A 24,693-nucleotide genomic window follows, 5' to 3' on the forward strand; every position below is an offset into this window, starting at 1 on the left:
CTCCACCCCAAAATCTCAGAAACCTCAGACTCGAAACACCGGTGTGGACTACCATTAAGTGCTGGATTTGTCTGTCATGATGGATTTGGAAGGCATCGCCGGCATTGAGCAGTTTGATAGCCCGGGGAAGGGCAGAGGACTGCGGGTGAGCAGAGCGTATGAAGTCGGTGAATTGCTGTTCTCTTGTCCCGCTTATTCATACATACTTTCCGTTAACGAGAGAGGATTCATCTGTGAACAGTGCTTTACAAGGTCTGACTTTTCGTTTTGTTCTAATTTTATGTGTGAATGTGTCTTGTTGGTACTTTATTTTGTTTATTTATCTTTATATTCTACTGAGTTACTTGAATGCTTATTATTTTCTAACAAATTACTCTCTTACTGGCTGTATTTATATTTCTGAGTTTCTCTTTTGGTTTTATTGTGAAGGATGTCTAAGTCTTTAGTTTTTTTAAATATAATATAAAAGACAGCATTAGACAATATGAATGAAACCTTCTCTAATTTTAGATGTATCTATCTTTTCTGTCATGACCAGCAGATAAGCTCTAAAAGGGCACATCTAAAAATACAGCAGAAGGTCCAGAAGCAGCTGCCCAAACTCAGGACATTTGCTCTGGCCCTGTGTGGTGACACTGACAGCACACTCAATGTGACAGCTGCCAAAGAGAGATTGTTGATTTAGAATCTAACACCTCTATCACATTCTCTTCCAGTCTTTATTAGTTGTTAATGAACCACAGTTATAGAAAATAGAGTGAATTAATGAGTGTCAATGAATGAACAAGTTATATTGTCATGTAGTAATAAACACACTCACTGCTACATGAAAATATTGCTTGTTCTTTCACACTCAAGCACACACATTCATTTTGTTTATCATTAAGAGTTTTAATAAACATTGGTGGTTGTGTTTTTTTCTCTCTCTCTATCATGTAACAGGAAAAAGGGTCTTGCAAATTGTGGAAAGTGCAAAAAAGCATTCTACTGCAATGTCAACTGTCAGGTAAAACACACACACACACACACACACACACACACACACACACACACACACACACACACACACACACACACGTTGGGTTTACATGTTTTATGGGGACATTCCATAGGTGTAATGGTTTTCATACTGTACAAACCATATTTTCTATGGCCCTACACCTACCCTACACCTAAACCTAGCCCTCACAGGAGATTGTGCACACTTTTACTTCCTCAAAAAACTCATTGTGCATGATTTATAATCTGTTTCCTCATGGGGACCTAAGAAATGTCCCCACAAGGTCAAAATCTACTGGTATTACTATCCTTGTGGGGACATTTGGTCCCTACAACGTGATGAATACCAGGTACACACACACACACACACACACACACACACACACACACACACACACACACACACACACATACCCACACTATGGTTTACATACTAATAGTGAAATGAAGAAACAAATTACAAGCAAAATTACTAATTAGAACAATGGAAGACATACATATGTAAATAAGTAAATGGGAATCTGACAGCTTTGGAAGCTTTTAGGAAGGATTTTAAAATAAATCAACAAAAAAGGTAATTGTGACATTTAATCTCACAGTTTGGACTTTATTTCTGAAAATGGTGAGTTTATTTCTCACAGTTCTGAATTTACATCACACATACCTCACAAATTTGACTTTTTTCCTGAATTCTGAATTTTCTCTCAGAATTGCAAAAAAACATCTGAATTATGAGATAACTTATGTTTGTTTTTTGTGTTTCTTACGTGGTGGAAATGGGCTTCCGTAAACAGCAGTGTTCAGAATTCTTTCAACTTACTACTACATAGACAAGTTTTTATTAAAAATCCATCATAACAACCCATCATTAATCAGTTCATGAAGTTTAGAAACATCAGTGACTTCTTATGCATGGCAGCAAGTCAGTGATATGTTTTGCCCTATTTATATGAGGCTCCATCTGCAAAGAACATTAGGATTTAAATATATCTGAATTTTAGCAAACAACTTTGTTCCAAACTATTTGGTTTTCCACACAAATCAATTTAATTAGTTTTTCCATATTGTTCATTGTTATTCATGACAAAGCTAAACATTTAAATCTAAATATTTTTTGACAATATTGTTGCATTGTTCTTGAAATATTTAGTTTTTTTTTTTTTTTAGCTAAACAGTTTAGGGCATACAAAATCAGCACTTGTTAAAAAAATACATAAATAAAGACCACTTACTGTTTTTATTAAATTACCACAAAAACAACATTTAAAAATCAAACGTACTTCAAATATAATCATAGGTAAAAAATTTAAAGAATTTAAAGTGCAACTTTACACAAAAAGTTTTGGTTGTTGCATCAACAAAGCAAGTTTTTTGAAGAACAATGATACACATTACAAAGAACATGTGTCAAGGGCATTTGCACTCCAAGACTTGATGCACAGATCTGTCCTGACATACAGTATCTAATTTTTTTGTCCTGTCCATTGCCATGATTATCACTGTCAATCACCACATTTTTGATTCAACCCTGCAGTTGTCAGTGTCAGGTTGTCAATCCACAAATTCAGTGTGCAGCTAGTAACAGGTCTGACTTGTTCCGACACAAATTAAGCCCTGGGTTGCAGGTACTACCTCATGCTACAAGTAGTGAGAAGGACTAGAGACACATGTTGTCACTTTCATTTGCACCTAAGCAGGTAAAACTGATTCACAATCACACAAACCATAGAGATTTATGTTCCTGAAGTTTAGCTGACTTCTTGTTATACTGTTTAGTGTTCCCTTAATTTTTATTGAGCAGCCTATTTTAAGTTCATTGCAAAATATGCATGTGTGTACAAATATATCCTTTGGCACACTTTGCTCTCTGTGACTCTCAGATTGGTGGAGTTTTCTATACAGCATCAGGAGTAATGTAGTTTTTCACTATTAATTCTGCTATTAAACATGGTTGTTTTAAAAATAAATTGAATTGATGTGAATGGATGCGTTTAACATAAAACATATACAGTCAATTAACAATCAAAAAACCTCTGACACTCTTAATTTATATGCTGACACACATAAGCACAAGATTGTTTAAAAAGCAGTCACATATCAGCTGTCATAGTCGTGAGATAAAAAAGGGGAGTGAAACTGGCTCATAATAAAAGTGAAACATTTTACATTATCACTATATACACAATATTCCCTGATGTTTCATCATCAGCAAAGATATCAGGATTACATCGCCAATACATGTATCGCCCGGGCCTATTATTCATACTACTAAACATTTGATTTATTTGATTTATTAACTTTTCAGCATCATTACAGGTATTTAAGGATGTTTGTCATTAAGAAACACTGAATTATTTTGCTGTTAAAAAAATGTCAATAGCAATTTACTCCATATTAATGTACACAAATAAAATAAATAAATAAAATAAATTACTGATTTAAATAAAATAAAATAGTACAATATTTTTCGTTTACACTGTACAGTGTACATTTAGTGTGCAATCTAAGAATCCTAACTGATGCTGTTTTCTGGTTGCCCTGCAGGTGGCATAGCAGTCTAGGATTGCTCCAGAGTCAGACTTTTGGGAGATGACTTAAAATTCTAAGATATTTTTTTTTAACTGTTTCTTTGCAGTCTTGTTTATTAAAACTTGTTAACGGTTTAAATAGCCATTTTTTATGGTATAGTGGTTGGCTCATTCCAGACAGTTTGAGTGGACTGGTTGATTTTCTTCTGCAAAATAAGTACTTCAAACAAACTCAGACTAAACAAACTCAAATGTGAACTGAAATTATATCAAGAGGTGGTCTGAGTATGGTTTGCTTATAACATGACTTGATTATTAAGTGTGTGTAATGGCAAACATTTTTGGCTTTTAAAGGTTATCATATATAAGGTAATGATGACACACACAGAGATGAGATGTAATATGCTTATTTTTATGTCTAGAGAGATTGCAAATATGAAAATGCAAAAATGACACCAGATTTTTTCTTTAGGAAAGAATGGTTACTGATAACTGATAACTTTTCATGGAATATAATGCAATAGTATAGACCTTCATGTGTGTATCATGTATATGTATTAGTGAGTGTTTAATGTGTCATTTTTGTGTGTATTTGACAGAAAAAGAACTGGCCCATGCACAAATTGGAGTGCCATGCCATGTGTGCATTTGGAGAGAACTGGTGCCCCTCAGAGACAGTGCGACTGGTGGCCAGAATCATCGCCAGGCTGGTCAGGAACAAGCACCATTTTATTCCTTGTTATTTACTCTCTCTGTAGATACAGAATAAATGAGTGTTTGACACATATTTACTAATGCAGAGACACCAGAAAGAGAGAAGCCCATCAGAAAAACTGCTCTTGCTGAGGGATATGGAAGCCCGTAAGTACCAGAATTCACCCACATCATACATCTGACAGAAAGGATGTGCTTTGTTTTGCATTTTACATTTATTTTGTCAAATGGGCTTTTACATATCAAGTGCTATTTTGTAATGCTATGTGCAATGCTTTTTTTTTTAATTATTTTTTATTTTGATCAAATTTAAGATCATAACAAGCCTTAAATATTTAAATAGTCTTAACTCTTTACCACTCTTTAGCTCTTGAATTTGGGGATGGTAAACAGGAATCATGATATGGGCTATTAATGGCTTGCGCATGGAAAACGCGAGCGCGTCGCAACCGCGTCGCTTCCATTATGCGCGTGCATACCGCGCGTTTACATTTGAAATAACGAACTTTAGCGCGCAAAAGACGCGACATGTGAACGGCCCCTTAGAACACTAAGTAGTTTAGAACACAAGTTTATTTTGAAAAAAGAGCAACTTTTGGCGTTAAACCATCGTATACGTCATCCGGTATGATTGAAATTATTGGCTATGAGCTACGCACAGGCGCATTTGATAGACATTCGTAGCGCCCAATTAACGGCTCTGGGCATTCGTAAACCACACCTCAAATACGAGAAAATGAACATGTGGTTCCCAGACAGTGTTGCCAGACGTACGATAATTATCGTATTTGTACCATAATTTTGACCTCTGTACGATGTACGATCAATAATACCACAATGTACGATAATTTCAGAATTTTGTGACACCATGGTCGTTGTAATTATAGAGTTTCTATTCTCATCTAGCTGTGTGGATCCTACGTCTACCTTCATGATTGTGAGGAGACGTGAACGTGGTGTTACGCATGTCTTTCATCCAATCTTACGTCTTCTCAACCAATCATCATAGAGAATGGCTCTCTCTCACGAGCACAAGTTAACGTTCCTGTCGCAACTAGGTCAGTTGTCTCAAAACTGAGGTTGTTAGTTTAACATAAAGTATAGAAAATGAGTGCTGAAAAGGATAAATAGCTGTAACATCTAGATTAATAGCTGTATTTTGAACGTTTGACTCGGGTAAGATAATTAGTTTAGCATTGCAACAAGGTATAGAAAATGAGTGCTGAAAAGGAGAAATAGCTGTAAAACCTAGATAAATATCTTTATTTTGAATGTTTGACTCAAATACGATAATTTTCTCCCAAATACGATAATTTTGAGCTTCTGGTACGATACTTGGACATTTCCAATCTGGCAACACTGTTCCCAGACCACGAATCATGACGAAGTTATAACGTGGTCTTGGCGTTAGCCAGGCTAACTAAAAATATAAAAATAAAAACTCAAAATATTAATAAAAAACTATAAAAGTAGCTCAGTGATACTAAAATAACACTGTTGCCCTAGCCTGTTTAATTAAATAAATAAATAAAAATCTGAGATCCATGATTTATTTTAAGATTGTATGTCATGATGATTTGACTTGGTTTTGTTTGTTTTCATGGACTCTTAGTTTGTATTCTTAGTTTTCGTTCCTGTTTATTGTGTTTCATGACTGATTAATTATGTTGCACACCTGCTTCATGTTGTGTTGTTCCTTAGCTTGTGTATTTAGGCCCTCAGTTTTGGTACTGTTTTTGTTTTGGTGTGTTACTAATGTGTCTAAACTTATGTGGTTCTGCCTGTGGAGTATCTTCTTGTTTTGCTTTATTTAAGTTCAAAAGCTGCTATAGAATCCATATCTCATCTTCCTGCTTTAAGTGTGATAACACCAAACTAAAGAGTAGTGGATATGGATCTATGTACTGCTGCTTCCGTCCACCTAGGGGACCAGGTCTTGAGACTGTGTGGAGGAATTTCTAGATTTGTGTCAACTAGTGACCTGAAATGACAATATGCTCAAGAGCTGTTTCTGGAGTGGACTTGACAACCATCTCCTCATTATCATGCCAAGAGGGAACTCCAGCTGCACACTGCAACAGTACATGAAATATGAATTGTAGCTGATCGGTTCCCCTGTGACCATGGGGGTGGTTGAAGGAGACTTTGAAACCACAACATCTGTGCTCACTATCCACATTCCAGGACCTGTCCATCCAGAGGAAGTCCAAGTGCACTCAGGCTTGCCACAAACCATGAGCTCAAGCCAAGGCCCTTCAAAGATCCATTTTTTCATCATCATTTCTTTTCAAAGAGGGGTGTTATTAGTCCTTGATTAGCACTTTGTCACAAGGAGGGTCAGAGACGTGCGAATCCATTTGCAGCATTTATTGAGAATCGTAAACAAGCAAGAGTAATCACCGGAAAACAGGAACAACGTAGGAAATCCAGTAAACAGTTCGATACTCAGGCGATGGTCGCAATGGCAGGAAGCAGGAATCGTCAACGGGGTACACAGTCCAGAGTCATACACAGATAATCCAACACAGAGATAAACGCTTAGAATTACGACCATATGGAACGATAAGACTTCGCAATGAGGCTGTGTGTGTGTGTGTGGCTTAAATGCATGTGTGTGAATGAGGAACAGATGTGTGCAGCAATCAGTGCAATGGGTGACGAGGAGCAGCTGAGTGCAGTGATTGGTGCAGTGGTTTGTGGGGGATGAAGTCCATGATGTGTAGTGCAAGAGTTCATGATGACAAGACGACCAATACGTGACACACTTGTAGAATAAATTTAAGCATCTTTTTTTAACCATCTAATCTAATTCCCAGTGGTTACATTTTTTTTTCTTGTATAAATATCATCTCTTGGAAATACAGCACAGTTGCAAATTTTTGTTAACTTTAAGCATGTACAGCTGTTACAGTAGATGTTATTTTGATTCTGACTTTCTTCATTTTCTCATAGACATTGAGGATATGGATAATGAGAAAAGAGAGCTGAGTGAAGCACATATAGCTGGTCTCCATCACTTCTACTCCAAACACCTGGACTTCCCTGATCATCAGGCTCTGCTCACACTTTTCTCACAGGTAAACACAGACGTTTTGACGGCTGACCCTTTACTAAGCACTTCCTTACTGCGTTACTGATCAATCCTTCTTTAGTAAATAAAATCAGCGTAAATTAATGCATGATTTTGCTACTAAGCTCTTTACTAAGCTCTGTTATCATGCAACTAGGGTTACCACTTTTAATACAAAAAAATAAGGGACGCATACTGCAGTGGGGACCACATCCCTTGGGGGCCAAGACCACAGTGATCACAGGCCCAATGGCATGCCAGTGGTGGTAAATCGAAACTTAAAATATGTTTTCAGGAAAGTATGAACACTTGGACATTAAAATAAACTGTCTTTTATTGAAATCTGTGTAAACAGATGCAGTCAGTCTTTCTCCTTTACAACTCAACAGACTTCTCTAATAATCATATGAATGAACTTAATTCTAATGGGTGGTATTGATAACAGATTTTGGCTAAAATATTTGTCATTATTTGCAGTAACACCTATCCAAACATGGAAACAGCACATACATAAACTAGCTACAAACATTAGCTAGTAAAGTTTTTATATAGCCTATTTCTAATTTTAAAATATGGAAAGTTGCAATTTACTAGTTTATTTTCTTTACATGGGCATTATGTTGTTTATTAATGTATTAAATGTAATGTTTCATGTAATAAATTAATGCTTATGTGTCTGACTTAACCTTAACAAACAAATCATAATATTACATATCCACTTACATAGTATTTACAGAATTTTTACAAATTACAATTTGTGACCCAGTGTGTGAAAACCAGGCCAAATCTAATTCTGAGATAAAGTTTGATTTTAGCCATTAATTTCACTGTGATTTCAGTTGTTGACATGGTTTTACTCAGTTAATATTAAATACATATATTTTTATTATTTTCACAGACTGTTCTTTATTTCATGTAGAAAACAGTAAATTTAAAAAAAAAAATGACTCCAGCTAGGTTTTCACAGCCTGGGTGACATTTTTAACATTATTTAGCAATTAAGCTAAATATTGTTGATAATAATTACACTGTCATTACCATGTCTGCTTCGGGAGAGACTTGGGGTACGAAGAACTGTCTGACTTTTTGAGAGCTCTGTCATTGCGGGAATGCTGCTCTCCGGAGGCATGTTGTCGCACGACAAGACCCGCCCTCCTCACTGGACAGTTAAAAAGACCAATCAAACTAACGATGACATCAAGTATTACCCAATCAAAAGTAGGAAAGGAGGCACCTTCATAAAATGCGTGTGGGATGATTTGCATGAGACTCTGCTTTAAAAAATGATAAAAAAAAATAAAAATACGGAACAAAACCCGTCCCTTATTGATTCAAAACGGGACGCGCAATTTCATTCTAAAACCCTGATGCAACAGAATGCAGAATATTTGCAGAGGCTACACTGTAAAATCTAATTAGTTGGGCTTACTTTAAAAAAAAGCATGCAATAAAGTGAAATAGGGATAGTTTGTTGTACTGACAAATGCTTAGTATAGTTTACTTACACAAGAGTTCTAGTAACAAAAAAATAACTGTAGGGGGTATTTGATCCTTTACTTTAGGTTTACTCTTGACTTAGTATAGCTACTCACTGACTCCCAGAGTGCATTGCGGCATGAATAAATTATGCAATTGCTTTGTTTTACTTTTGTTCTTATTTGCTGTCATGTCAGTAGTAGCACAAAAAAATAAGAAATAAAAATGGTTATTGTTACAGTTTCAAGAAAAATAAATAAAACTGAGTTGTTACCTGTCACAAACGGGACGACCAAGAGTGAGGATCCAAATGCAAGGCTTTATTAAGCAGATCGTAGTCAGACAGACAGGGTCGAAAACACCAGCAAACATGAACAGTGAAGACAATCCAATAGCGTAATCCAATAAACAAGCGTAGGTCAAAATCCAGGTGGGCAGTCCAAATGAAACAATGAAATGAAAACAAGAAACTAGAAAACTAAGACTAAGACTGGGAAAACAAAAACAGAACTATGATTAGGGAACAACAAGGAGACTAGGAAACCTGGGAGCAATGGAAAACGCTTGGTAGAGTCCGCTGGAGCAAAACAATACTTCGCGATGTGTGTGTGTGATGAGCTGGCTTTTATGTCTGATAAACAGGAAGTAACCATAGAGGCAGCAGAGGGAGCAGCAACAGTCAGTGGGGGTAAGGGCTCCCTCTGCTGGCCTGGCGTGACATAGCCCCCCCCCAAGGAGCGGCTTCCAGACGCTCCAAAAAACAACAGGAGGAAACAGTCCAGGGGAGCGGTGGGGGGGCCAGGAGACTGAGGCAGAACAGGTTGGGCAAAGGCCCTCCAGAGCAGGGCAGAAGATTCAGGAGCCCTCCAGGGCAGGGCTGGAGGCAGAGCAGTCCTTTGAGGTGGAGCAAGAGTCTTAGGAGCCCTCCAGGGCGGAGCAGGAGGCTTAGCGACCCTCCGGGGCAGAGCAGGAAGCGTAGAAGCCCTCCAGGGCGGAGCCGAAGGCGGAGCAAGGGGTTTAGGAACCCTCCAGGGCGGAGCAGGAGGCGGAGCGGCCCTCCAGGGCAGAGCAGGAGGCGCAGGAGCCCTCCAGGGCGGAGCAGGAGGCGCAGGAACCCTCCAGGGCGGAGCAGAAGGCGCAGGAGCCCTCCAGGGCGGAGCAGGAGGCACAGGAGCCCTCCAGGGCGAATCAGGAGGCGCAGGAGCCCTCCAGGGCGGAACAGGAGGCGCAGGAGCCCTCCAGGGCAGAACAGGAGGCGCAGGGGCCCTCCAGGGCGGAACAGGAGGCGTAGAAGCCCTCCAGGGCGGAACAGGAGGCCGCATTATGGACTGGGACCTGGGGAGAACAGAGATAGAGGAGGCAGACAGAGCAAGGAGAGAAGTAGAGAGTTCATGGGAGAACGTGGCCTCCATAGCCGTGACCAGGCAGACGAGAACTTCAGGAACGACTTTCGTGGCAGTTCCTGGGCAGACAGAGACTTCTGGAACGGCCCCAGACGCCAAGACAGAGATGACAGGGAACCTAGGCGGTGCAGGCAGAGCAGGGAGTCTTGGCGGGGCAGACAGAGCAAGGAACTTTGGCGGAGCAGGCAGGGCAGGGAATTTTGGCGGAGCAGACAGAGCAAGGAGTCTTGGCGGAACAGGCAGAGCAAGGAACCTTGGCGGAGCAGGTAGAGCAAGGAGTCCTGGCGGAGCAGATATAGCAGGGAACCCTGGCGGTGCTGGCAGAGCAGGGAGCACTGGCGGTGCTGGCAGAGCAGGGAGCCTTGGCTGAGCGGGCAGAGCGTGAAGCCTTGGCGGAGCGGGCAGAGCGTGAAGCCTTGGCGGAGCGGGCAGAGCGTGAAGCCTTGGCGGAGCGGGCAGAGCGTGAAGCCTTGGCGGAGCGGGCAGGGCGTGAAGCCTTGGCGGAGCGGGCAGAGCGTGAAGCCTTGGCGGAGCGGGCAGAGCGTGAAGTTCCGCTATGTACGCCACCTCCGAAAGAGGTATAGGCGCAGCGGACATGCCTGTAGATGAGGTCTCCAGAACAAACTTGTGGGCAGACTCATGGGCCGAAGAGGCAACTGGGGCGCAGTGTGCAGCCCACACACTCAAAATGGCGATAGCCATAACAGGTAACACAGTTGGCAGAGGAATGCCCTCCGGGTCATTGGGCGTGGGGCTTGGGAGCGTTGGCTCTGTGTGACTTGGGAGCGTTGGTTCTGCATGGCTTGGCAGCGTTGGCTCTGCATGGCTTGGGAGCGTTGGCTCTGCATGGCTTGGGAGCGTTGGCTCTGTATGGCTTGGGAGCGTTGGCTCTGCATGGCTTGGGAGCGTTGGCTCTGCATGGCTTGGGAGTGAAGGCTCTGGATGCACAGGGGAGATGTGACTTGGCAGTGAAGAAGTAGCTATGACCTGACTCGTCATGACAAGAGCAGCAGTGACTTGATTTGGCGTGAGAGGGACAGCTGTGGCTTGGCTTGGCTCGGAGGGAACAGCTGCTTGACTTGGCTCTGAAGGAACGACTGCTGCGACATGACTTGGCCTGACAGGAACAGCAGCTGTATCTTGACTTGTCCTGGCAGGAACAGTGACTGTGACGTGACTTGACTCGGCAGGGACAGCAGCTGTAACTTGACTTGACTTGGTAGGAACGGCAGCTGGTGCAGGTTCGAGAGAAGCAGATATGACGTTCACAGGCAATGGCTTGGTTGACGTGGCGTGAGCAGACGCTGGCTTGGTTGACGTGGCGCTAGCAGACGCTGGCTTGGCTGATGTGGGGTGAGCAGACGTTGGCTTGGCTGACGCTGATAGTAAGGGATCAACTGAACGAGCTGACAGCAGTGGTGGGTCCTCCAAGCTTGATATTAGTCTCTGATAAGTCCTGGAAGGGTGAGAGTCTGATGCTGTAGCCACCATGTTGATAGCAGACTCAGGTATGGCGGCCATTTTGTGTGCAAGCTTGGGAGTGGCGGTCCTCCTGGGTGCAGGTTCTGGCATGGCGACCATCCTTGTGGCAGGCTCTGGCGTGGCGGCCATCTTTGCAGCGGGCTCTGGCGTGGCGGCCATCTTTGCAGCGGGCTCTGGCGTGGCGGCCATCTTTGCAGCAGGCTCTGGCGTGGCGGCCATCTTTGCAGCAGGCTCTGGCGTGGCGGCCATCTTACGGGAGGACTTGGGCGTGGCAGCCATCTTGGGCAGTGGTTCTGGAGGTACAGACATCTTGTGAGAAGACTTGGGCGTGACGGTAGCCATCTTGAGTGCAGACCCTGGAGTGGCGGCAGCCATCTTGTTAGCAGGCTCAGGAAAGGCGGCCATCTTGTGAGCAGGATCTGGAAGAGCGGCCATTTTGTGAACAGGATCTGGAAGGGCGGCCATTTTGGGTGCCGACTCAGGAAAGGCGGCCATCTTGTGAACAGGCTTGGGGGTGGCAGCCATCTTGTGAACAGGCTTGGGGATGGCGGCCATCTTGTGATCGGGCCTTGGGGTGGCAGCCATCTTGCGATCGGGCCTTGGGGTGGCAGTCATCTTGCGAGAGGAGTCAGACGTGGTAGATTTCTTGTGAGCTGGGTCCAATTGGGTGACCATCTTGAATGCGGACTCAGGAAGAATAGTCATTCCGAAAGCAGATTCTGGAAAGGCAGCCATCTTGTGAAGGGGCTCTTGAAGGGCGGCCATCTTGTGAACTGGCTCTGGAGGGACAGCTGTCTTTTGAACAGGCTTTGAAATGGCGGCCATCTTGTGAACGGGCTTTGGGATGGCAGCCATCTTGTGCTGTAGCTCTAGGCTGGCAGACATCTTGTGCTGAGACTCTGGGCTAGCAGACATCTTGTGCTGAGGCTCGGGGCTAGCAGACATCTTGTGCTGTGGCTCAGGGTTAGCAGACATCTTGTGCTGAGGCTCTAGGCTGGCAGACATTTTGTGCTGTGACCTTTTGAGTATACCCACAGTGAATGGAGAGCCACAAAACGATAACACAAAGTCAATGAATTGTGCGAGGGTCCAACTCGGGTCCTCATCGGGTAAACTCAGGCTGATATCAGTGTCCAACCCGCTCCAGAAACATTCCTTTAACATCGATTCGTTACAAGGTGCCAGGTGACTGTACGTAAGAAATTCCTCAACATAACATTCGATGGGACGGTCATCTTGAAAAATGGAACAGAGTGAACTTACGGGGTCTGCTGAGCTCATTCTTGGAGGGTACTTCTGCTGGTGGGTAAAGCCGCTGGATCCGGGTGCGCGAAGTATTCTGTCACAAACGGGACGACCAAGAGTGAGGATCCAAATGCAAGGCTTTATTAAGCAGATCGTAGTCAGACAGACAGGGTCGAAAACACCAGCAAACATGAACAGTGAAGACAATCCAATAGCGTAATCCAATAAACAAGCGTAGGTCAAAATCCAGGTGGGCAGTCCAAATGAAACAATGAAATGAAAACAAGAAACTAGAAAACTAAGACTAAGACTGGGAAAACAAAAACAGAACTATGATTAGGGAACAACAAGGAGACTAGGAAACCTGGGAGCAATGGAAAACGCTTGGTAGAGTCCGCTGGAGCAAAACAATACTTCGCGATGTGTGTGTGTGATGAGCTGGCTTTTATGTCTGATAAACAGGAAGTAACCATAGAGGCAGCAGAGGGAGCAGCAACAGTCAGTGGGGGTAAGGGCTCCCTCTGCTGGCCTGGCGTGACATAACCATTGTTGTGATTGACGTGCTGAATGTTGAAGTTTATGTGTTAGCACATTACCCCAAATATTATTGAATTATATCAACCCAATTAAAAGCTTTTAGAGGTGTTTATGAAAAACAACGAAATTGTACAAGATCATTAGTCAACGTTAAAAAATACACTAGGTAAGAATTTAGTTAGAAAATACAGTTTAAATGCAACCTAATTATTACTTTTCTACTCCTGAAAAAAAAATCTGATTTCATGTTGCATTACTGCATCAATAGGAATTATTCGAAGTGCCCAACAAAAGGGAATACTAAGATAACTGCAGACATGGGGGAAATGAGCAAAAAGTCTATTAAGAATTGCCCCGCCTCAAAAACTCTTTTTTCTTTTCTTCTTCTTCTTCTGTTGTTTTGTTGCACATTAGCACTGCTGCCTCTCATTGGCTTATTAATGTCATTGGTTCCTTTGTGGCTAATTGAATATTTTAAGTAAGCGTCACTCAAAGCAGTAAGTAAATTGTTTATTTGCCTTGAAAGTAGCTGTAAATTAAAGGTTGTATCAGCGATTCTAGGATGAAACATAAAATGTCACATTCAGCTGACCTTTCTTCATGATCCGCTCGCTGCCTGCCCCATAAATCGGCTGTAAAAAAAACGCGTCTCTGTGGTCAGCCTAGGGTCCGAGATATGCCAAAAAAACAATCGGTGCTACCAACCTTTCCACAGAAAAACAGTGTTCCAACCAATCACCGTCAGGGGGTTGGTGTTGTGGACTTTCGTACTGGTGCAGGGATGTGAGGGAGGCAGAGTGAAAGTCCACAACACCAACCCCCTGACGGTGATTGGTTGGAACACTGTTTTTCTGTGGAAAGGTTGGTAACACCGATTGTTTTTTTGGCATATCTCGGACCCTAGGCTGACCACAGAGACGCGTTTTTTTTTTACAGCTGATTTATGGGGCAGGCAGCGAGCGGATCGTGAAGAAAGGTCAGCTGAATGTGACACTTTATGTTTCAGGCTTGAAATCGCTGATACAACCTTTAATAAAACCTGATAATTATAGCAAATAAGTAAAGATAACTAATTATATCTAAGTAAGGTAAACTATTTGATTTTACAGTGTATGGATTTCAGGTAATGATGTTGTAAATCAGTTTCAGGGTTTGGCACAGACTGGTCTTTTTGCTTTATAAGACCTTAGTATATTATGGGAGCAATGGGTGTATAGCAAACAATTTTATTTTGGGTGAACAATTCCTCTAAAATGTGTGAGAAAAAATATTGTAAGGTTATAAAGCTAATAATTAAATAAAATTTCAGGAAAAAAATATAATTGGCCTTTACATTGTCATTGTGCTAAAATAATTCTAATAATATTTGGAAAATATTATTACTAATTCAAACTTATATAATCGCCTTTCACAAAAAAATATTGGTTAAAAGCAACTTTTAATTGTTATTTTTATTAACTCTGAAAAATTAGTCTAGGGTGAGTTTTGTTTTAACCATTTTTAATAATATTGTAATACAATACATTTAAACAGTAAAACACAATTTAATTAAATAACGAAGTGTGCACCTAAATGGTCCTTGTTTATGTTTGGAGCACTAGGGTAGATGAAATATATCCAGGAGAAGTGTAAAAATGCTCACTCAAGTACGAATATGAGATGTGGCCCAAAACAACAAATAATAAAAAATGCTTTTTGGAATATTACACTTCATTCCACCTATCCCTCCATAAAGTGCTAGAATTCTACATTGTTATATAGTGAAAATCAGACTAAATTGATTCCTTGGAGCATTCTCCAAAATATGTCTTAGCGAGCAACAGTAACCAAAGGGGGTCTCTGCAAAGGATCAGTTAATCACTTAATGGTCCAATTAAAGTAAATGATTGTTTACAGCAATGATTCATGATGTGTCCTGTCTACTTTACACAGGTTCATTGTAACGGCTTTACTGTGGAGGACGAGGAGCTCTCGAACTTGGGTTTAGCTATTTTTCCAGAGTAAGCGCGAGTAAACACATACACAGTTTTTATAACAATGTGCTCACAAGTCTGCATGCTGTCCCTGTGTGTAAGTGTTTTAAATTAGGATGATAAATAATCATATATGCTGTGGTAATAGGGAACATTAGACGGTCCAAATCTATTTTTAGCCTCTCTTGGACATGCTTTGTGAGCAGTCCTGAACGCTCATAAAGCAGTGCTCTGCTATTTACATCAGTGACTGTCATTCACTTTGAATGGATTGTGTTCAGAAATGGGGTTGGCTAAATATTCTATCAGCAATACTAGATACAGATATTCTATCTGAAACTAATGTCACAAATTTTTGGTCAGTAATCAAAACAAAACCAAAACTAAGTTCCTGAAATAACAACCAACTACTGGTAATAATTTAGCATATTGTAAATATATATTTTAAAAAGCACTCCATATTAGACACTAAATAAATTATTATTAATTATTAATGTTAGTATCAGAGATATAGATGATGGATTGGTTACTTAAAGCACACATACTCACAGATACTTACTTGAAAATGAATTTCAGAAATGAATCGATTTTGAAAATGTTTGCATTACTGTGAAGTGTTGCATGAGCCCTTAACCGTCTACAGCATAATGTATAAAGCATAAGTATAATTTTATTGAATCAACCATATAATTTCCAAATTTTTACTTTTCTAAGAAAACGTTAAACATTAAAGTATATTGTGTTGTTTTTCTCATTACAAATTGCTTTTCGTATTTTTGTCTAATCTTCATTTTATTGACAAAACAAAGTCTGTCAACAAACATTTTCATCATTAATTTCATTAACATAATGAACACTGGACAAGAAAGATAAAACACTTAGTAATTCTGGAAAGTTTGTTATTGTTTATATTAGGGCATTGTTAAGGGGTCAATTCTGTAGATCTTACAGCCTAACACAGCAAAAGAAAATAAAGGAAAGCAAGCCACCCAACATTAGGGCTGAAAGCGTAATCCACCATTTTGTGTACTTGGAGAAACATATCACAGAAGTTCTGAGTGGGGACATTTTTTTCCTTAACAGCCTCTTATATTTCCCATTTCTATCTTTATCCTTTAATAGCTCTCTAAACTCTCTGAGGTACTTTCTAACACTCTTTTTATCCACTTTTCACCTCCCACATTCCTGTATTGTGTTTCTCTTACTCTCTTAGCATTGCCCTCTTGAACCACAGCTGCTGTCCCAACGTCATAGTCACATACAGAGGTATCAACGCTGAAGTACGGGCTGTGCAGGAAATCAGTCCAGGGCAAGAGGTCAGTATACCACATTTCAATTAAAACATACTGATGAAAAATATAGATATTAGCAATGATATTAACAATGCACTGACACTGTTTTTGAAGAACAATCTAGAAATGTGATTTTTTTTAAATAATCAATCCTGGGCCCGTATTCACAAAACATCTTAAGGCTAAAAGTAGCTCATAACTTGCCGATTTAGGAGAAAATCTTAAAAATAATGGGCGTGTCAATCCTAAAATTAAGACTCCTAAATTTTTGCTCTAAGAGTATTTCACAAAGTATTGTAGCGCTAAAACTGGCTCCTAAATCTGTGAAACATTAGAAGTAGTGAAGAGGACTCCCAAGTCACTAAGACCAAATCACAAACTAAGCCTATACTCTCTGCTGAAAAAAAAAAAACATTCTAGAAATTCAAATTGTTTCTACTACAAATACCATTACAAATATTAGAAACCATCAACTTTTGACCATTAATAGTTTCCTGTACAGTTTTTTTTTTTTTTTTTACATAATCCATTATGATTATCAGGAAAAACATGAAAACATTTTTTGTAAAGGTTTCCTTATTTTTTTTTTATTTATTTTTTTTTTAGCAGCGCAAAAATGGCTGTTGCCGGCTATCTGCCTTGGAACGTAAACATTTTAGGAACATGTTGCATTTATTGGCACACATATGTTTTTCCACATATATTTTTTGGTTTTGGAGGTTATCCATACTCCAAATTTTCCTTTGAATATATCCTTGTTTACATAAACAGTTTGGGTAAAAAGCTGTTCGGTCCAGTTCGGTTTGCATGTCTTACTATTAGCCATGATTATTCTAGTCAGTCAATTAAAATTTATATGCATATCTGCTAATTGTTTGTGAGAAGCACACATGTAAGAGGCTGACAATTAGCTGAAAATATACTTGTTGTTGACATTAGTGGCAACATCTTTATTTTTAAATCTTTAGTTGAATATGGCAACATAAAATCACCCTCTACAATATTTTATGAATAAATCTCTGACAGAGACTCCTCCCCTATCAGCCAATCACAGTGTGCATAGTAAATAAGCATGCTGACATCATCCTTAGCAACAAGGTCAACCCCGCCCTTACTCTCAGCTTAAGACTTCTCTCTATTCCTTAGTAAAAGTTTGTCTCAGCAGCTTTGTGAATAGGTTTTAAGAGAAAACTCTTAGCTAAAAACTTTTACTGCTATTTAGGAGAACTATTAGTGCTAAGATGTTTTGTGAATACTGGCCCTGGTCAATAAGTCTACACTACCTGCTTAATTAACTTACCTAAATGCATCTTATACGAAATATTACAAATTCACAAGTGAGCTTAAACCAAGATGTCAAACAAAAATAAACTTAGCCTCACAATACATTATATTTACATTTTTTTACAATCTGTAGGACCCATTTCTCTATACTAAATTCACTTGTTTAAAAGTTTTTCCTAAACAACTTTCAGCTTGGCTCAGTAGTAAAATGTACATCCAAAATGCAGTAAAAACTACTAAAACATGTCATACATGTGCCAATTGAAGTCATTCTTTAAATTATCACACTAGAAAAGGTTGTCACCCAACAAGCACATTTTGTCACTCATAAAACAATGATTTAAAAAATGTCTTGGTTACTATTATAACCCTTATTCCCTGATGGAAGGAACAGAGATGTTGTGTCAAAATGTGCATTACAATTGTCTGCCTTTTTCTTGCGCATGTGCTATTGTACATGCACCGTCCGCGCGGTCTTAAAAAATTGCCTGCATGGTGCACGGCTGTCCGCAAGCCCTCCTGATGACGAACATTACTTAATGCAGACAGCCGAAGTAGCCTATACTTTGGCCATTACAATGGAAGGTCACATACATTTTTAACAGCTGAGCGTATCTAGTTGTTAGCAGTGGGAAGATTTCACCTTGTCTAGTGAAAAAGGAACACATCCTACCCGAAGGGACAGGTAAATATATGGAAATACGTCCTATAGACTTACCTTAGAGGGAATAATACTTGGGGAACTGTGGTGGGCTCCACCTACTAGGGAAGAGACTGACATACACAGAGACTTGTTACAGAACAGAGCACTGTCCAGAGGAAGACACAGGGTTCACATAGGGAAACCGTACTGTAGAACAGTGGTTTTCAAACCTGTCCTGAAGGCACCCCAGCCCTGCACATTTTGTATTTCTCCCCTCATCTATCACACCTGATTCAGCTCATTAGTGGAGACTGCAAGACCTGAAGTGTGAATGTGTAGTGCTGGGGTGCCTAATAGACAGGTTTGAAAACCACTGCTGTAGAAATTGTAGAAGAATGCACTGCCATAAGGGAGTTGTTATATATGAAGCACTAATGCAATACCAAGGCTCACCTAACAGCGGCATATCGCAGGTAATGTGTCTGTTTATTAATTTCTCCACCAATTTCATCCACCAAATACAGGGTTCACCACTCAATGAAAACTTTAACTGGACCTATATAGGTCACAAGGAGCTGAATGCAATCTCTCCACAGAGGTGAGAGGTCATCCTCCATGACTTCAAGGATGCCCATTTTCACTCCTCTTACATACGTCTCCAATAAATCAGTGTCCTAAGAATTATATACATTTGATGAAAAATGTATATAATAAAAATCAAAGCTTGAATACACTCTTTCAAACAAAGCATGGCGCATTATCTGCAATGATGGGAATAACGGTGTTGTAAGTAAACGGTGTTACTAATGGCCATCCGTTTTTCAGTAACAAGTAATCAAACATATTACTGTTTCCCCTGTTACGACGCCATTACGATTACTCACAATAAAATGCGGCATTACTATAATTGAGCTCACTAAAGCGGTTTTCATCTGTGTAGGCTCTTTCTCAGCCATAGGACCTGCAAAGCTGTGCATTGCATTCCTCTGAGGTAAATTCTGGCTTATTCCTCTCAGCACGTCTTCTAGAAACTAAAAGTAGTCAAGATGAACTTGATAAATGTTCACATTTGTTTACGGAGGTGATGTGGGCATTTACCTACATGTCTGCACGTCTCACATGCATGGAGCTCAGGATGTTTTATTTACATGTCTGTGAAGAGAGGTACGAGAGACCGTGTAAATGACTATACACAAATAAAAGTACACCCTTCGACACCAGAGGGTTAACAGGGTTGCCGTGGGATGATTTAAATGTCCGTGGGTTGAAGCGACCCCAATAACATGATATTTAGCTCCTGGACTCCTGGTTACTATTTGTGAGAAGCAACTAATTACTCTGATAATACCCAGAACCCATGGAGATCCAAAAATATGTGTAAAGCTTGCGCTGGGCTCAACAGAGACAATGCTGGGTCTCTCTTATCAGGAGAGATTGCTTTTAAGGTTGCCAATTGATTTCTGAAAGGGGTAGAGAGAACCTCAGACACAGTCAGACTGGAGTCTCAGGACCATGTGAGAGTTTGCGGATCCAAACTCTTGGCACGTTTCGTTAAAGTTCACTTCCAGAACAAAAATTTTCACTTTTCATCCAAGATGTTAATTTCTTTCTTTCTCCAGTTGTAAAGAAATTATGTTTCTTGAGGAAAACATTTCAGAAATGTTCTTCATATACTGGCCTTCTATGGTGGCCGTGAGTTTGAACTGCCAAAATGCAGTTTAAAGGTTGTATCAGCGATTTCTAGCCTGAAACATAAAGTGTAAAATTCAGCTGATCTTTCATCACGATCCGCTCGCTGCCTGCCCCATAAATTGTCTGTGAAAAAAACGCGTCTCTCTGGTCAGCCTAGGGTCCGAGATATGCCAAAAAAACAATCGGCACTACCAACCATTCCACAGCAAAAACAAACATTGTTCCAACCAATCAGCGTCAGGGGTTTGGTGTTGTGGACTTTCGCTCCGCCTCCCTCACATCCCTGCACCAGTAGGAAAGTCCACAACACGAACCCCCTGACGCTGATTGGTTGGAACAAGGTTTGTTTATCTGTGGAATAGTTGATAGCGCCGATTGTTTTTTTGGCATTTCTCGGACCCTAGGCTGACCAGAGAGACGCGGTTTTTTCACAGACAATTTATGGGGCAGGCAGCGAGCGGATCGTGAATAAAGGTCAGCTGAATTTGACACTTTATGTTTTAGGCTAGAAATCGCTGATACAACCTTTAAATGCAGCTTCAAAGAGCTCTAAACGATTCCAGCTGAGGAAGAAGGGTCTTATCCAGTGAAACGATTGGTTATTTCCTAAAAAAATCAGGTTGTTTTATTTACATGTCTGTGAAGAGAGGTACGAGAGACCGTGTAAATGACTATACACAAATAAAAGTACACCCTTCGACACCAGAGGGTTAACAGGGTTGCTGTGGGATGATTTAAATGTCTGTGGGTTGAAGCGACCCCAATAACATGATATTTAGCTCCTGTTACTATTTGTGAGAGGCAACTAATTACTATAATTACTTTTTTAAAGTAACATGCCCAACACTGAATATGTGATGACTTTTGTCAACACTTAATGAAAACAGCCCACATAGAAACCATGTCAGCCACTTTGTTAAATATAACCACACATTTCATAAATTAATTTACTTCTGTATGATTCCTTACAGATCATAATTGAGTGTCACTGAAAATGCATTAAGGGTGTTCAAAGGGCCAGAAATGGAGGGGTGCTCAGGGACTACAAAAAGCTTTAAAATATATATATACTTGGTTTAGGTAGAATAGGTGTATTAAAATTAGTTGTACAGATTTTTCATGGATTTTTGCTGAGCCAACACAACGAAACCAGTCATTTAAACTTGGGGTTTTTACAGTTTAATGTGGTCTGATGATTTATGAGTGAGCATGCTTTTGGATTACCCAACATGCCCAAAGTCGATATTCGGTAAAACTGAAGATGTCATGAACCTGATGTCTCAAACTCTGCAGTTATTTTTTTGTTGCTGACGGCTTACTCTATATTTGCTCTCTCCGTGTGTAGATATATACCAGCTACATAGACCTGCTGTATCCTACAGAGGACAGGATCGAGAGACTCAGAGACGTCTACTACTTCAGCTGTGACTGCAAAGAGTGCACGACCAAATCCATGGTGTGTAGAATGGATGGAATATACTTTCTCACATTTGACAGTAACACTTTACAATAAGGTGTCAGTAATAATAATTAATGTATTAACTAACTAACTAATAAATGAACAACAAACATGTATTAAACTATTTATTAATCTGTGTTAATGTTAGTTAATAAAAATATATTAGACATTTACATTACTATTATGTTTTTGTTTTTTAAATAATCAATGTTTTTTGCACTTTCTGTTTATTAAAAAACCTGAAAAATCATGGTTTCCACAAAAATATTGAGCAGCACAACTGTTTTAAACATTAATAATAATCTTTGTGAGCACCAGTTCATTATATTTGAATGATTTCTTAAGGATCATGTGACACTGAAGACTGGTGTAATGGCTGGTGGGGAAAAAATCAGCTTTGCCATCACACAAGAATAAATTATTATTATTTTTTTTAAATCACATGGACAACTTTTATTTTAAATTGAAGCAATAGTTTTACAAAATTTCCCTAAAAACCTAATTCAGAACTTCAAGATCTAATTGAAATGTCTAAGTATGCCACAAAATTAGTTTTTGAAACAGTTCGACCATCTACCTTAATGTAAAAATGTGTATTCACGACATGTACAAGAGAGAGAGATTGTTGTAAATGCAATATTGTTTTGTTTTGTAGGATATGGAGAAGATGAAGGTGCGGAAACTGAGTGATGAGATCAGTCAAAAGGAGATCAGGGACATGGTGCGTTACGCTCGGAATGCCATGGAAGATTTCCGCAGAGCCAAACTTCAGAAAAATATCCTTTTTTGACCCTTGTGCTTCTTGTGTGCAAAATTAATTGCAGTGCTGCTTGATTGCTTCATTTATAAACCTGTCAATTTAATACTCAGGTATCCAAAATATTATTATTCAGTGTATAATTTAAGCTAAGTCAACCAGTATATTACTACTACCTACATGGTTGTGATTTAGAAGTGATTTAAACAAACATGTCGCTTTTTTTTTTTAAACCTAGGTTCTTAAATAATGTGGCTTTTTAGTGAGAAGTGTTGCTTTTATTGACCAAAGTCATATCTAGTGAAATATTAAATGAATACAGCCAGTTAGATCACCTAGAAACCACCCAGAACACCTAAGCCCACAACTGATGCTGTTTAGTCAAAGGTCATTAAATAATTTGAAGCTCAAGTCAAACGTTTATTGAATCTTGACTCAGTCACGTCCTGCTGAGCTGCTAGAGATGTGTGAGCTCAGCATTGATAAGATGAGCACCGTGTTTGATGACTCTAACATCTACGTCCTTCATATGATGTACCAGGCCATGGGCATCTGTCTTTTCAATGAGGATTATGATGGAGCAGTTAGATATGGAGAAAAAGTCATAAAACCATACAAGTAAGAACATAGACATCATACACATTTATCTATAGAATACATAAATTGTGTGATATTTGTGTTTACCAACATATGAATGTCTGTTTTTTTCCTGTAGTGTCCTTTACCCAGCATACTCTTTAAATATTGCATCTATGTATCTGAAGATGGGCAGACTCTACATAGCTCTGGACAGGAAGTCCACTGGCATAAGTGCCCTTCAAAAGGTACAAACTCCTCCAAAATTGACAGGCCTTCATGTCATTCCAAACCTGTATCACATTCTTATGGAAGACTTGGGATGTAGCTCACAAATCATAAGTAACAATCAAAAGTAAAAATGTAAAAATGCCATAAGTGAGTGATAATTGTGTTTGTGTTACAGGCATTGGCCATCATGGAGGTTGTCCATGGAAAGGACCACACATATGTAACAGAACTCAAACAGGAAATAAGAGGGGAATAATGTAAATATTGTGTACTGTTTAAGATTGCACTTGAATTTCACTACAGTAAACAAATGGAGACACGTTCTTTAGTAATATGCTTAAAAGTCTGATAAAGTATTTCTGTACAAGAAACTCTCAGAAAGAAGTGCAAGTGTGAATATAGCTGCAAGCAGCGATGGCGGGCCCTCGCCACAAACGCAATCACCATCCCGGTAGCATCAGGAAAACGGTGCCCAGTGGGCACATGCATTCACAGTAACCCTCTGGACTAACCCTAACTGTCTCTCCTCCTCTCCCTCTTACCACCCATCCCCCCTCCTTACACTCAGCCACTTACCACACACACACACACACACACACACACACACACACACACACAGAGAGAGAGACAGAGAGAGACAGAGTGCGATCAGATATGTTTTTTAATTTTCTTTCATTTGTGGAGTTTTGTATAATTATGAAATGAACTGTGTGATCAGAATGAATAGTTCTTTGTATGAAAAGTTTCAAAGAGTTTGGATGGTGCACTTTAAAGATATAATAAATCACTGAAAATTGAAATTGGAAAATTAAATTCTAAGCACGCTATCTGCCTCAAAAACACAGGAAACAAATATTTGAATGTATTTTTTTTAGTGGTGGGCCGTTATCGGCGTTAACGTGCTGCGTTAACGTGAAACTCTTATCGCGCGATAAAAAAAAAAATATCGCCGTTAATCTATTCTCAAATTTGGGTTGGGAGCTGGGTCTAAACTACGCAAGCTATGATGACTTTCACCTTGATAGTTTAACGCGGATGTATACCGAAGACTATAGAATATGGTCGCGCGTTTAAGTCTCCTCCGCCAAAACACAGATGGGATCGCGTAGTCCTCCATTCATAAAAACCGAATCTACTATAGCGAAATGCCACGTAAATTCGTCGTTTTTTGGATTCATAAATCAAATGTTGGTCAGTCACTTAATTCAAATCGCGATATGGACTAGTGTATGTGAAAACTGAAATGCAAAAAGACCGTTTTAATATGAATCCGATATGTTCCGTTTGCCTAGCTGTATGTATGCATTGCGGAGACAAGCTTTTACTACACGC

At 39.8% G+C, this 24,693-nt stretch overlaps 1 protein-coding gene across 1 annotated transcript; it reads left to right on the forward strand.

Moving 5' to 3' along the window:
* On the forward strand, positions 1–23,693 carry smyd2b (SET and MYND domain containing 2b). Its single transcript, XM_073816833.1, has 12 exons — positions 1–252; positions 943–1,006; positions 4,127–4,237; positions 4,328–4,388; positions 7,194–7,318; positions 15,387–15,454; positions 16,641–16,743; positions 21,684–21,794; positions 22,453–22,573; positions 22,998–23,172; positions 23,270–23,378; positions 23,537–23,693. Exons 1-12 carry the CDS (start codon positions 77–79, stop codon positions 23,615–23,617), a joined length of 1,305 nt encoding a protein of 434 aa, XP_073672934.1. The 5' UTR covers positions 1–76; the 3' UTR covers positions 23,618–23,693.
* Positions 23,694–24,693: the final 1,000 nt, after the last annotated feature.

Source organism: Garra rufa, chromosome 13, assembly GCF_049309525.1.
Source record: "Garra rufa chromosome 13, GarRuf1.0, whole genome shotgun sequence".
NCBI lineage: Eukaryota > Metazoa > Chordata > Actinopteri > Cypriniformes > Cyprinidae > Garra > Garra rufa.